The 14,207-nt window shown below is 45.4% G+C and overlaps 1 protein-coding gene across 1 annotated transcript in view; it reads left to right on the top strand.

Annotated features, from left to right (window-relative positions):
• Positions 1-1,363: 1,363 nt before the first annotated feature.
• Positions 1,364-14,207, top strand: part of PTPN12 (protein tyrosine phosphatase non-receptor type 12) — a 74,640-nt gene continuing 61,796 nt past the window's right edge. Inside the window, exon 1 of the mRNA XM_027459634.3 lies at positions 1,364-1,687. Within this exon, the coding sequence (XP_027315435.3) occupies positions 1,589-1,687 (99 nt within the window). The 5' untranslated portion in view covers positions 1,364-1,588. The remainder of the gene's footprint in view (positions 1,688-14,207) is intronic.

Raw genomic sequence — 14,207 nt, 5'->3', positions numbered from 1 at the left:
CGCACCTCTTCACCGATAAAACTGTACTTAAAGAGACTTTATGTGGTATATTTATCATGCTGTGAGGCTTTATACAACATACCTCAAATTATTTTGCTTTGATGAAGCAGAAATTGTGATGAAGCAGAAGTTATACATGTAATCCAGGCACCAAACATGAAGACAATGCTTAATGAGGCTAATTAATCTTTCCTTATAAAGAATAGGCATGTATTTCTGTGCACAGAAGGTGTACTGAAGATTTCCAGTGGCTTTTTTTTTTTTTTTAAACATGTTAAGACACAATTTCAGAAGAATTAACTTTAAAATCTCTGTTGGGAAGCACTTTTTTAAAAAAATAATAGACTTGGAAGTTTAATTTTTCCTTTTTGATTTTATTGAAGCCCAATACAAACGCAGCACAAACATTTTAAACATAATTAACGCTAATACCAGGTGACAATGAATTCACTTCTTAACGTGGAGAAAAAGGCAGAAACAGCACCCTTTCATCATGGCTCTTAATGATTCGACCCTGCCAAAACATCCCGTAACGTGGAAGGAGGAAATTTAAGGTATTTTCTGGTAAGGACTGACGGCCCGGGGGGCACCCCCAGCACGGGGCACAGCCCGTGCCCCTCAGCCGCATGCCCAGCGGTTGGAGCAGCCGCTGCCACACGACCCCGCATGCCCCCGGGCGGCGTTTCGTGAGGCGATTTTTATTAAAACCCGTGCCGAAACGGCGCCGGGGAGCGCTCCCCTCAGCCCCCGGCCGCCATCTTCCCGCCGCTCCCCACAGCTCGCCCGCCGCCCTGCCCGGCCCCGCGGGGCGCCCTTCGCCCCGCCTCGGTCACTTCTCCCCGGCTCCGGGCTCCCCACCCGGCACGGCCCTTCCCCGGCGGGCCGCTACGGGACAGGGGGGACGGCGGGCACCGCCGGGAGCCGGCCCTTCAGCGGGGATAAGGCGTCGGCTGCGCCTACAGGTGCCGGGCATGCCGGCCCCGGGGCCGCCGGCACCCAGCGGCGCCCCCATTGTGCTCCAGCCGGAGCGAACGGCGCCGCGCTCCGCTCGAGCTCGCTCCCTCCCCCCCCCCCTCCGCCTTCCAAGTGGTCCCGTCCACAGCTCCGCTCGGCGCCCGGCGGAAGGTCCCATCCGTGGGAAACGGGAGGGGCCGGCGCGGCTGGGCGAGGCGAAGAGCGGAACGGAGTTCTCCCCCGAGGCCGGGTTAGGCGCTGATGAGCGTGGCGGACGGCCAATAGGATGAGGGAACCGTGGGGGAATAGCCAATGGGAGAGAAGAGGGGGCGGGTCTCTTCCTCAGGCCGGGGCGGCGGGTGCCGCGCCTGCGTAGGGAGGGAGGGGGGGGCAGGAGGAGGAGGGGATTTCGTCGTGTCCCTGTGGCGGCGGCGCCCGGGGAGGGTCGGGCGGAGGGAGGGGAGATGGAGGGGGCGGCCGGGCGGCTCTGAGCGGGGTGTGGAGCCGGGAGCCGGGCCGGCAGGGCGAGGTGAGGCGAGGGAGGGCGGCGGAAGGGGGCTCGAGGCGGAGAACGAGCGAGCAAGCGAACGAGCGAACGGCCGGGGCTGGGGGGGCTCCCGCCCGGCGGGGCAGGATGAGCCAGGAGGAGATCCTGAGGAGATTCATCCGGCGGGTGCAGTCCATGAAGGACACGGACCACAATGGGGAGGACAACTTCGCCTCCGACTTCATGGTGAGGGGCGGCGGGGGGATCTCCGAGGGGGGGGGCGAGCACCGTGAGGTGCCGTCGGGTGGCCCCCGAGCTGGGCAGGGACCCCCCGTGGTCCCCCACACTCGTAGGGGTTGGCTGGGGGTACCCCAGAACCGGGGGGGGCACCCCCAGAACCGGGGGGCTGTCCCCATACCCGGGGGGTACCCTAATAACAGGGGTATGGGGCCATAACGGGGTTATCCCTGTAAATGGGGCTGGCCCCATAACCGAGGGGGTAACCCTATAACCGGGGTGTATCCCTATAACCGCCCCCCTGGGGGTGATGAGCCCCCATTCCCTGCTCAAACCCCTCCCGAGGGGGTTGCTCACGCTGAGAGGCACAATTAAACCCAATTAACCAGGAGCCCCCCCAGCAGATGAAGGGGGCAGAGAAGGCTGGGGAGGGGCTGAGGGGAGCCCCTCTTCTTGCCGGCCATGCCTACCCCTTCATCTGCCCGTTGAGCCCCCCTGCTCCCTCCCAGGAGACGGGTTAAATGCCCTGAGCCTTCCTGGGAGGGATATTCCCCTTCCCTTCCCACCAGCTCCCCATCCCCCATGGCAGCCCTGCCTGCATCCCTCGGCCTTTCTTCCTCCCAGCCCAGCCCAGCTCCCCGCCAGCCCCTGCCCAGCGCGGCGGTGTGCTGGGGATAAGGGGGGCATTCAGCAGAGGATTTCCCCCTTATGCCGGCTCCGTTTCCCCCTTTTGATCGGGCTGCGATCCCGCTGGAGGCCATCTGCCTCCTGAATCGCACAATGATTGGGATCGAGCAGCCCCGGCGAAGTCCCTAAAAAGCAGAGAAAAACCCGGCTGGACCCGCAGGAGAGGGGAAAGCGAGCATCCCCCCCCCGGTTCGCCTTATTATTACTATTATTGTTATCCTCTGGCGCTGTTTGGGATCAAACCCCTCTGCCAGCCTTCGGAGCTGTCAGCCTTCCCTAATGGTCCGGGAAGAACAAAAAAAAAAAAAAAAAAAAAACGGGATGGAAATGTCGCATCGGGGCTGCGGATATTGCGCAAGGGCTGGGAGAGGGCTGCGGGAGGAAACGGGGCCGGGGAAGGGCAGCCCCGGGCCACCGAGCTGCCAGGGGCTGGGGCAAGCCCAGGGCAAGCTCAGGGCAAGCAGCCGGCCTGTGGGAAAGGCAGAGGAAAGGGGGGAGCCGAGGGGATGTCCCCGAGTTGGGGCACGGCTCTAGGGCAGCAGCATCCCTGGGTAACGGGGAGGTTAAGGGATGGGGCAGAGCCCTCGGTAAGGGATGGGTTTGGTGATATAATTGCTATTAAACGCACGCTGACATCTAGTACTGGGGTGCTGGTTCACGTGGACCAGAAAGGGTGGCCTAGAAAATGCAGGGCTTCTGATATCTCCTCTGTTAAACGCTGTATGAATGAGATCCGGTAATCAGCTGCTACCATTTCAGGTCTGATAAGCAGCCTAACACATGCAGTGGGACTGTAACAAAGCCTAAACAATAGTTTTGCCATCCTTTCTCCTAAATAGTCCCCGCTCTGTATGGAAAAGTCGGTTTGGTTTCTGTTCTGTTCCTGACAGCGCATTGTTTGTGCAGCTTTCGGTTGTGGAGCCCTGAGCTTTCCCTTTGCTCTCAGAGCAGTAAGGAAAGAATGCTGCTAAAAATGGGAAAATAGGGTCACGGAGACCAACTAGCTGAGCGTTTCAGGGAAAAGGTGTACTGCCTGCAGAAATGTTAAATGCTTTGGAAAGGATCACGTTCAAGATTTCTTTTGTGCTCTTAATGCTTTCTGTTTCCAACCTGCATGCTGCTTCTGCATAGGAAGTGATAGGGAAACCAGGAAACCGGGATGCTGCTCTCTGACAGAAGTGTTCCCGTCAGTCTCAGTATTCACCTGCACGTACCAAAGCAGATACAGACTAGTGTAGCAATGAGAATCGTAATTACCAATTATTTTTCACTGAGGGCATGTCATTTGCTGTTGTGTTTGTTGGTTTTTGTTTTGTTCTTTTTTACAGACCAATGCTTAGATACTCATTATAATGATTGGAGAGAGGAGGGGAGATGAAGGGGGTAAAAAGCTTCTGTATTATCTTTTCTGTAGGTTCCAGTAGTGATTTTCTGGGGAGGAATTATGTTCTCATTTAAGTGCAGGATGTATTGTCGCTGCAACGCAACGGCAAGTGTGTAGAAAAGGAATTGCTGTTACTCATCGCTTCATTTCCAAGTCAAAATGGAATCTAAAAATAGGAGAGGAATACTGAGTGAATGCAATTGAAAACAGTTCTTTATTTTCATGTCTTTATCGCCTTTGACTGCGTTGAGTAGCTGACTTAGAGAATTATATTTGGGAACGAGTGAATGAACTAAAGGTGCTTGACAGACAGGTGCCATGGAGCTCTGGAAGAGGTGGTAGGAGAGCTACAGCTGTGTGCAGGTAGGCTGTGGGTGACTGAAGGCTTCTGCTTAGCCTGGCTGAATGTTACTGAAAGGCCATAGCACAGATAAATACGACTGCTACTTCATAGTGGCATTGACATCCCTGAAGATGTGTTCCACTCGGAAGGTGGAGGGGTGACTTAATTATTTATTTTCCTTCTTCCAAGATAAATTACACAGCGTAGGCACCAATAACGAGCCTTTTACTGGCAGTCAAATGTATTTAATTTTAATTAGTTTGCACTGGAAAGTAAGCAGGACTTTATTAGTAGATCACTTGAGCATTATGGGTGCGCACAATGAGGTGGAAATGAAGTGTGTCGTTTGGCAGCAGCATATCGCTCATTTGCCAGTGGGTCTTGCCAGTGAGCTCTCCTCTGTGGCTCTAGGGGCAAGTGGGCATTTCCTAAAATTATGCAGGTTGGGTCTGGCCAATGTATGGTTAAAGTACATCAAAGCTGACACCGGTATTAGGGCAAAATGGAGTACAGATTGCTTCCTTGTGTTGTGTCGTGCATTGTATTGTTGTGTGTTCACAAGCAGGCTGGTCTGGATTCTGAATTCCTCCAATGAACAGGACTCATCTCAAACCAGGATTGCAATTCCAAGGTCCATGTGGAGCAAACAGTTCTAGCTTCCAGATTTTAGGCAGACTTCTATAAATACTGTTGCTGGTTTACATTTAATGTGTTCACAGCTAACACATTTATGCAGTAATCCAGCAACAGTGTTCTCCTACTGTAATTGCTATCGGTTCTCTGAGGTAGATTGATATCATTACAGGACAACTGAAATATGAATGGTGAAAAGCATTTCGTTTAAAAAAAAAAATCATTTTTTTCAAATGTTTTGCAGAGTATGACAGTTTGACCTAATATTTGGAGTTATACCCCTGGCTAATCTGTTCTAATGGAGCACAGAGAATGGCTGAAGGTGTTTCTGGCTTTTTTGAGTATTCCATAGGAGACCCCTGGCTGTCTTCTGTTTAATCCATCTAAGCTAACTCATAGGTTTTGAGATATTGAAGAACTTGTGCTGTGTTCTACAGTATGAAGGGGATTTTGAATGGGCCATTCATTTGAAGTGGATGAAAGGTAGACTTTATGATAGACGCCACTCTTAATCTCTTGGTTATTTTATTTATTGATTTTTTAAAAAATTTATTTTTAAATACTGTTGCCTCTTTTTTGGTGGGAAAAAAAGGGGAGGTGGGATGTGCTTTACTTCCAAGGATCACGTCTAAAATACCTGAGATGAGGCTACTAAAAATGAAATAACAATCTAGGCTGCTCTAAATTACCAATCAAGGTGACTGAGATATGTAGTAAAAGTCCATGTAATAATGATAAACACACCATGGATTTTGTTCTAATTCCTGTAGTGTCTAATACAGCATTAAAGAGATCACAAATAATACACTCAATTGCAACCATAGCACTTAGGAAAGACCCTTCTTAAAAGTTTGTCTGTATATTAATGTGCGTTTTTGTAAACTTTCTTGATTTAAATACCACTGATGTATCTCTGGTGTATCTGTGAATGTACTTTTCAATTTTATAGAGCAAATATATAATCAGGAAAATTAGCAGAGAAGGGTAAGAGTGCTATGCCTCCAGAATTACATTACCAATTACTTTTAAGTTCTCTTAAAAAATAAATAAAAAATAAAAAATCAATGTCTAGACATGTATTTTTTGTGTTGTTTTCTAGTATTTACTTACTGAATGAGTCTCTTGCTGTAACATAATCTGAAACATGAACTCTCTGCTTAGGCTTCATCCTCTGCATCATAAAACACATGGTGCCTTTTGAAGAGAAATAATTTCTATCTGCTAAGGCTAAAGTAGGAAAAACACTCGGGTAGAGTCAGCTAGGCTTTCACGAACAGGTTAATTGTTATAAATATATATATATATATATATATATATATATATATTTAAGATTTAAAAAGTGATTGGTGTAAAAACAAGTTCTGGGGAAAATTCAGGTAACCTGGGGGGATTTTGAGCAACTGTCACCAGTTCTGAGCACTTGTCTTCCTGTGAGCATGCTCCCAGGGTTGATGGCCTTGGGGAGAAGGACGGTGAGCATGCGGTGCAGCGGCACGTTGCGAGGAGCTCTGCTCTTACAGCTGTGCAGTGGGTCACAGGCAGCTGGGGCAGCGCTTTGAAGGGTTTGCAACCTTAAAATTTCAGAGTCGAAGTTGTCTCTGGTCTTGTTCGTCTTCCATATTAGGCATTACTTTGAGTGTTAATGTGTTTTTGAAGTGTATTCCTGCTAGCTGCGTTTCATTGACTGCCGTTGGTTTGGTCGGGGGTGTGGGGGGAAAAATTACTTCATTGTGAGCAATGCTAAGTCATACGGGCCGGCCATAAAGCTCCATTTATGTAGGCTACTTCTGGCTGGAGCAATACGACTGAATAATATTTTCAGTAACCCTTAACTTCAGAAGCTTCTGGAATTTGGTGAAACGCTGTTCTTGAAGTGTTGCACAAAATGCAACTTTCTATGAACACCAATATATTTAAACTTTTTTTTTTTGTCATCTCCTGAGGAAATGAGTGCTGCTGCTGCTGCTGTTTCCAAGATGCCACTCTGAATTTTCCTAGGGGTGGCTGAATACAACCACAGAGCTCCTGTAGTCACCCTGGGGTGTAAGAACTTGCAAACTTGGCCTAAAGTTGCCGGTGTTCTTTCAGGCAGATGAAACTAAAACAACGTGGTTGGGCAACGCTCTGGGTTTTGTCAAATAACTTGCGTGGTAACAAGCTCTGTTTGCTCAGCCTCTGAAGACAGCAGCATGCAAGTCTCCTGGTCTTATGTACTCAAGGTTTGTGTACTGATTTGGGATATTATTAAAAGATTCAGGAGGAGCAAGTGATAATCTTGACCTTGCACCTTGTGGCTTACAGCACTCATCCTAAATTATTTAAATGACGTGTCAGATACTTAGCTTTTAATATGCTCTCAGTCCTACAATAATTTTGGTGTGTGTATATATATGCATATATATGTACACGCTCATATATATAGCTATATGTAGATAGATGCAGAGAGAGAAATCTGTAGGTACATGTCTCAAGTGACCACAGTTCATCTATGCTAGGCTCCATAGGTCTGGAGCTCTACATACGTGCAGATACATGTGTATATATACACATTATTGTGTTTATATCTATATAATTTCTGCAGAAACAATTTATATTACACAGGAACAGTTTCTTGTTTTGAGGTGTACATAACTAACCTTAAAACTGATACGTTTGGGGTGTTTCTGCTGTGTAGTGTTACTGCCAAATGTAACTCAGCAGCTCTGCAGCCCAGGAGAGGTTAATCTGAATACCTGCTTATCTCATGTGCATACATTTGCCAATAGGAAGTTTTTAATAGTTATGGCCAAAGCTTTTCCGATTCATCTTAAAGGCCTTAATTTGTCATAAACAGAAAAGCGGTTGATTTTCTTGCCTGTCAGTATGTGAAATTGATGGATTTTGTGCTGAAGGGACTTGCGCTGCTCCAGTAGTGCTGTAATGTGTTCAGTATGTAGGGCACTTCAGCACAGGGAGAATAGTAACACGTTTGTTAGTGCTGGGGGAAGACAAAACTGTGGTGGTGCCTTGAGTACACAGTCTTACAACTAAAGTCAGAGCCTGGATGATGATTTTCTTGGTTTCTTAAAAATCCTCTTTACTTAGGGAGAGGCAGCAGTGTTAAAGGTCAGGTGTGGAAATGAGCAGAGCGTAAATTAATGGGTAGAGGAGAAGCTCTTTGTGCTGCTAGGTAGTACAGTGCTTGTATCCTGGTGTTTTCCCTGGGCTGGTGGCACTCCACCGCTGCTATGGTCATGTCCCATATCTATCCTGGGATAACTCAGCTGTGTATATTTGCTGTAAGCAAGGCATGGATATGCATTGCCATTTCTATTAACTAGCAAGTGGAAGTTGGAAAGGGGCTGAGCTCCTTGTTTTCCTGCTTCATCAGACAATAAAACTTACCAGTAGAAACTTAACTCATTAATTTGTTTCAGAGAGATCTGGTCAGAGTACATCCGTGAAGGAGGACGCTCTGATCCCGCTGTGGAGTTCTTGATCCAGAAGCAGGAGTCACAGGGTGCGGCTGCTTTGGTGGATCTGTCTCAAATCCTTCTGCACCTCCCCAGAGTGATGCCATGTTCTGACCCAGTGCCACCAGGACAGTACAAGAATTAAGCTAGAAGCCTGACTAGGAAAGCTGAGAGCACAACAGCAAGTTAAGCAAAAGATTAGGAGGAGAAAAGCGTGGTGAAGCCCATCAGAGTTTAGGACCATCCTTCTAGACTGGGAACCACTGTTTCATAGTATCTTTCAAGAGCCTGTCAGGATGATTAAGTCTCTGTGAGATTTGCATTGGAAAGTTACAGCTTGTATCTCAGAGGGCCTCTGCTAGCTACTCTCTTGCCATCCACTTTAGCTGTGTAAGAATTTCGTTCATTCTAAAAAGAGAAGGTAGAAAAATTCCCCAAAGGTAATGGATAAATAGAGGTATAAGTGGATGACCTAGTTTGTTTGACCTGATTTTTCCTGCTATCTTGCTACAGACTGAGATTTTAATTCCTTTAAAAGGTAATTTTGTTGGTGGTAACCACTTTGTGGGAAGGCTTACAGCCATCCTGGCTTTAATGGAAGTACCTTTTGAAAGAAAGGCTTAGAATTAGCAGCTGTAAAAAGTAGCCAGCGACTAGAAGGAAAGGAAAGATAGAAGAAGGAAAAATAAGTAGCTATTATAAGAGGACTGAAGCTATGAATGATGTTGTCTCATGAACTGAGAGGTCCATGAGAACAAAGGAACAAAAGCAACTAAAGATAAGTTTCATTCATTTGGATTGCTAGAAGGAAGCATCAGCAGTTTGGAAGGAAGTTCTGCCGCGATACTTCTGACAGTTAATTGTGTTATTTATTTTACTTCTGAGCTCCCTTAATGTAGTAAAACAATTGAATTGGCTGGATTTATTAATGTGCCATGGGCAACTAAATCAGGGGACTGAAATTAGTAAGTGCTGTATGAATTGGTTGTCGTGTCGGTTTTTAGTTCACTGGCAGAGATATCCAACACAGTTCAGTGGTCATAAGCTTCTCCATGTAATTTGGGTTCCTTTCTATTTGGAGGAAGAGTTATAGCCTTAGTTTTGCATATGTTGGAGAGCAAGCCTTGATTCTTGAAACTAATATATCTCAGTAACGTTTAAGTGTGTCGTGCTACTAGTTTTGTGTCTAAACTAATGGGCTGGAAAGCGTCAGTCTCCTACGGGGTAATTAACTTAGTTAAAGCCATATTGCTTTAAAGAACATATGCACGACTTTAATCTCTTACTTCGTTAAAATACTGAACTTGCAAATTTTAAACAAACTCGTCTTACATTAACTTCCTTCTTAAGTAGTCTTTTAAGTTCTAGCTGGCGGTGTTTATTTTTCTAAGGTCAGTGTTTTGGTGGTGTCGTCTTGAACAATTTTGCATCTTGTTGCATTTGTCTAGTGGATCTGTCTTGTCTTGTCATTCTTATTGGCACATGTGGATGACATCTGCTTTTTGTTTTTATCTAAAAACACACAGATGTCTTGTACCCTTTGTGATCGCAGGAAACGCAGCCTCTGCATGGATCAGTGAGATTAAGAGCAGTTCTTATTTTGGTTCTGGAAAGGCAGATGACCATCTCTCAGCTGTGCAGCAGGGCTACAATGGAAACGAGGGGCCAAGACTTCTTATTCAAGACAAAGCTAACAAAGGAACATCAACGGGAGGCTCTAAAGATCATGGCATGTGATTGGCATGGTCTGGTCTTCATGCTTTTGTTGGGAATGGGCTGGTAGCTTTGGTAGCAGAGCTGTACTGTATATATCTGCTGTCAGGTCAATGCTGGGGATGAGAACTCCATTTCTGTGCTGAGCTGGATGTCTGCAGCTGTGTAGACAAGACTCTAGTCCATGAAGGCTTGGCTGGACTTCAGAGACCAGTAGGCATGCCTCCAAGCTACTCACCACCTTCGAGAGTTTCAGGGGGCGGTTGGTTCAGAATTTTAACTTCTGTTCCATTGTTTGGTTTCCCGGATAGATGTTGGCTTTCCCTGCTGTTAGTATGGTGTTAGTCTTATCTGATACTTCCTCTGGTGGTACTTGGAGGACACAGCTGTCTGTGAACGACTGGTTCCCAGTTCAGATGATGTTATGTGGGTGTCCTGTCCATAAGTGTTCAAGGGACTTGCCACGTACATAATGCATCATGCTGAAATGCCTCCTGCTGTGGGAGCTGCACAGCTCTTGAGAAGCACAAGTGGTGTTCCCCACAGCTTCTAAAAGCACTTTGTTCCACTCTGCTCCTAAGTGGTTCACTTCTCATTTGACTGTATTTGACTCTCTGATGCATAACTGTGTGGTGGAGCAGTGCCTTTTTCCCCCAAGGCACTCGGTGTCCTGGTAACATGCGTGGTGCCTGCGTGTAGCTTCCTCCTCGCACAGCTTTTATTAGGTTTGTTGCCCAGTATTTGTTCAGTCTTTGCACAGAACTGAATAATTGCCATAAAAAGCTCAACAAACAGCACAAGTGATATGAACAGGGCACTGCACTTAGATCATGGCCACCTTGGATTCATAAGGTGGTGACTTGGTGGTAAATGCATTGGGTTTTGTATTTTTGCAATGTACTGCTGCTGCTTCTTTTTTTTTTTTTAACTGATTTTCTACATGTGGAAAGGCAGCCTTAAATCTGTTTATTTTGTACTTCAATCTTTGCCCTCTTATATAAAAAACAGGATTGCAAGGCAAAGCTCTGCTTTCGTTATTAGTTACTGCCTCTTACATATTCTGATAATTTTAGCAAGCAGGTAATTGTTAATTGAAATGAATACAGGTGTCCTGTAGGAGCACTCAAGGGAACAATTTCGCTCAAAATAAAACTGGAAAATGAAGCCCTATTCTAGAGGGAAGGGTATATGTAGGTTAGTTTAACTGCTTCAAGAACTGGGAATTCCTGCAGAAACAAATTTAGAATAAATTGCCTCTCGGGCAGCAGCCCTGTTGCACAAACTGTTAAAGGAAGGAAATAATCTCGTAGATATTGCGAGTCTCCCCAGATCGCTGTAAGTATCTTTTCTTTCACAGTTGTTTTTTTGGTTTTCTTTGAGACTTCCATTTTTAGCAGCATAGGTGGCTACCCAAAGATGCGTTTTTATTATGACCAAACAAAAAAGTAAAACGAACACTAACTTGTTTCCTGTGAGGTAGCATAAATATAGCTGCGTGCGAATGTGAATGGAGAAAAATGACAATGATTTTAGGCAGGAAAAGTACTCGAGCCTCTCACTGCAATTGACTTGTAGTGAAGAAATGCCTTATCTTTATAAAAAGCTTTATTTTTCTGTTATTTCCACTCTTAGCAGAGTAGGCCCAGAAGGGGGATGTGTGACCTATTCTGCTTTCTTTAACAGCTTTTTTGCCATAAAATACACCAAAGCTCTGGGCACAAGTCAGTTCTTCAAGCTGAATGTTCTGCTGTAAGTTGTCATCCTGCTGGACGCTCCGTCTTGCAGGCACTCACAAAACAATAATCACAGCCTTTTTGTATTTTCCTCTGTAAGTGGAAGTTTTTCAAAGGCTGTTCCATAGAACTGCTGTGGGAATTACCATGAAATTGTTGTAATATTCTGTAGAAACATTGCACCGGATGCACTTTAAACTGGTGCCAGATATTTTCTTAATATTTTTATGAACATGGTGAAATTTGACCTTTCAGTTCTTTTTTTAATTATCATGAAAATGCTGCCTGCAAGTTATTTAGGACTTCAACTTACTATTTCTGTTGTTCTGAAAAAGAAAAAACAGGTAGAAACCTGAATACATGAAACTGGCAGAGGGAAGAAGCCTAGCTGTGTTTTTACAAATTACATGAATCTGCAGCTTGTAAGTGAATGATTTAAACTGAGGGACCAGTAAAACTGAAATAAAGGTTCATATCCTAATGTCAACAGGCTGTTGCAATAAATCCATTTACAAACTGCCATTTCCTAAGGGGAAATATTTACCGTTAAAATGCTGGCCAATTCTGTGTCTAATTCTAATACAGAAGATCCTGAAGGAGAGCTCAGGTTTGCCTGTTTATACATTAGTACACATGACAGCATTTTGGGTGCAAAGCTATAGCAACGCATCCTTCGAGCGTTTAAAAAAGCATCACGCTGTTTAAGTTGGTGATTGTGTGAAAACGAAGGCAGCATCCTGTTTGTACAGCCGTATAGCATACATAATAGGCTTCCCTTCCTGTATTCGTAGAAAAAATGCTCCATGGCTGCTAAAGCAAGGCAGAATGATCATCCCGTGAAAAAACTGCGTGCGTGTCTAAAACCTCAGTGATTATTACCTTGTTGTACTTCTAGCTTGTACAGATGAAGATAACTTCCAAATGTATTAAATGTGCATCAGGCCAGGATGCATTTAGGTTGAGAAAAGCAGTAGCAAAGTAAAAAGAGAACTCAGTCAGGGATATAATTAAGTAGTGAACTGACTTATTTTGAGAGAGACGGTACCTTGAATTAAACGCGACCGTGGTTTTGGTCAGGTGAAAGGGTCTAATAGGGCTCGTCAGGGGGTCACTGGAATTAGTTCCAGTAAATAAATGCGACAGCGAGTTCCTTCTGTCCTTGCATTTCAGTGCCGTGTCCTTTAGGTGTGATGGGGCTGTAGTAATGGCACTATAAAACCTGAAGTCATGAGTTCCTTGAGTCGTACTCGTGTAGACTTTCCAGCTGCTGTTCCTTGCAAACTCTTCCAAGAGAAGTGAGAGTCACAAAAGAGTCAATATTTACTTACAAGATTCGTATGATTATTTTTTCCTTTTTCTGTTAACATACCAGATTCCTGCTAGTGTGCTGGCGGAATTTATTGTTGACTGGCAACAACTGAAAACATGAAATGCTCTGTTGAGAGGAATGTAGCCCACCAGCTCGACGTGCTCAAAGTGAAGATTCGTTTGGATAGAGCTTGTGATTTTGTGCTTCCCGTGTTAGGTCAGCGTAGTGGGCATGTCGGTGTCACATGGAGTGGAAAGTATATAAAAATAATGTGGCTTATAAACTGGGCTTGTGAATGCCTCCAGAAGGAACAGTTTGTTGGGGAACTTAGCTTATGCGGTGTGTCTGTTGAAGGGCATCTCCTGCAAAAAATTTTCTTCCATGGCATGGTGGAAATGCTGGTGCTTGTGGGCTTCCTTTTGCCTTCCTCTACGGCTGTCTCTTGATTTATCTTGAGGTTGTTGGATCTGGCTTCTGAGCACTGTATAAACAAGATGCCCTTTGGGAATTGTACGTTTCTGTCAGCCAGTAGTTGGATCACCCCGGCGAAGTGTGTCGTTTTCCACTGGGCTTAGTACGTGTGTCAGATCGTACGCAAATTACAGCCTGTGTATTTGATTCAGCACATCTCAGCTCAGAGCTGTCTTGGATATTTTGGTTTCATTCTGCTTCTGAAGGCTTCTCTTTTCCTTTCCACTTTACTCCTATTCTTACCACTGTAGTGCTGGGATGGCTTCCTCATATTTAAGCCATCGGTTGTTACTGTTTTGGGAATGGTGATGCCATTGCGGGGCGAGTGGAAGAAGAGAGTGGAAAACGGTGTGAATGAGTTCAATGTCCTTGTCCATCCTCATCTTTGTCTTCCTTTAGCCAGGAAATTCTTCAGAACAAGCATTAGCTTATACAGGTTATGGATTTAAGGAACTGAAGGCAAGTAATTGTAGTGTAGTTTGGTACCCTTTTCAGCTGCGCAAGCATTAATTGCTTGATCAGTTGTTGGGTTATAATAAGAGGGAAGGTAATGAGTCTTTTTTTTTTTGTCCTGTTTGTTTTACTGAACTAAATGGCCCATGTACAGCTGGCTGCCCTGTTTGAGGGTGGTTTTAAACTCAGTACAGAACAGCTTAGCCATGCATTTTGTTGGTTTTATTATCCTTTTCAACAGAAAGTTAGCTTGCAAATGTTGTTTAGCTCTGATCAACGTGTTTAATAAGTAAAAATCTTAGTGTGTGAGCTCTGGACAGTGAGGCAAGAAGCCTGGGAAGCAGGACAGTG

The sequence above is a fragment of the Anas platyrhynchos genome, chromosome 1, assembly GCF_047663525.1.
Source record: "Anas platyrhynchos isolate ZD024472 breed Pekin duck chromosome 1, IASCAAS_PekinDuck_T2T, whole genome shotgun sequence".
In the NCBI taxonomy this organism is placed as follows: Eukaryota; Metazoa; Chordata; class Aves; order Anseriformes; family Anatidae; genus Anas; species Anas platyrhynchos.
Note: the sequence above shows the minus strand (reverse complement) of the source record. Positions and strands in the feature narration are given on the sequence as shown.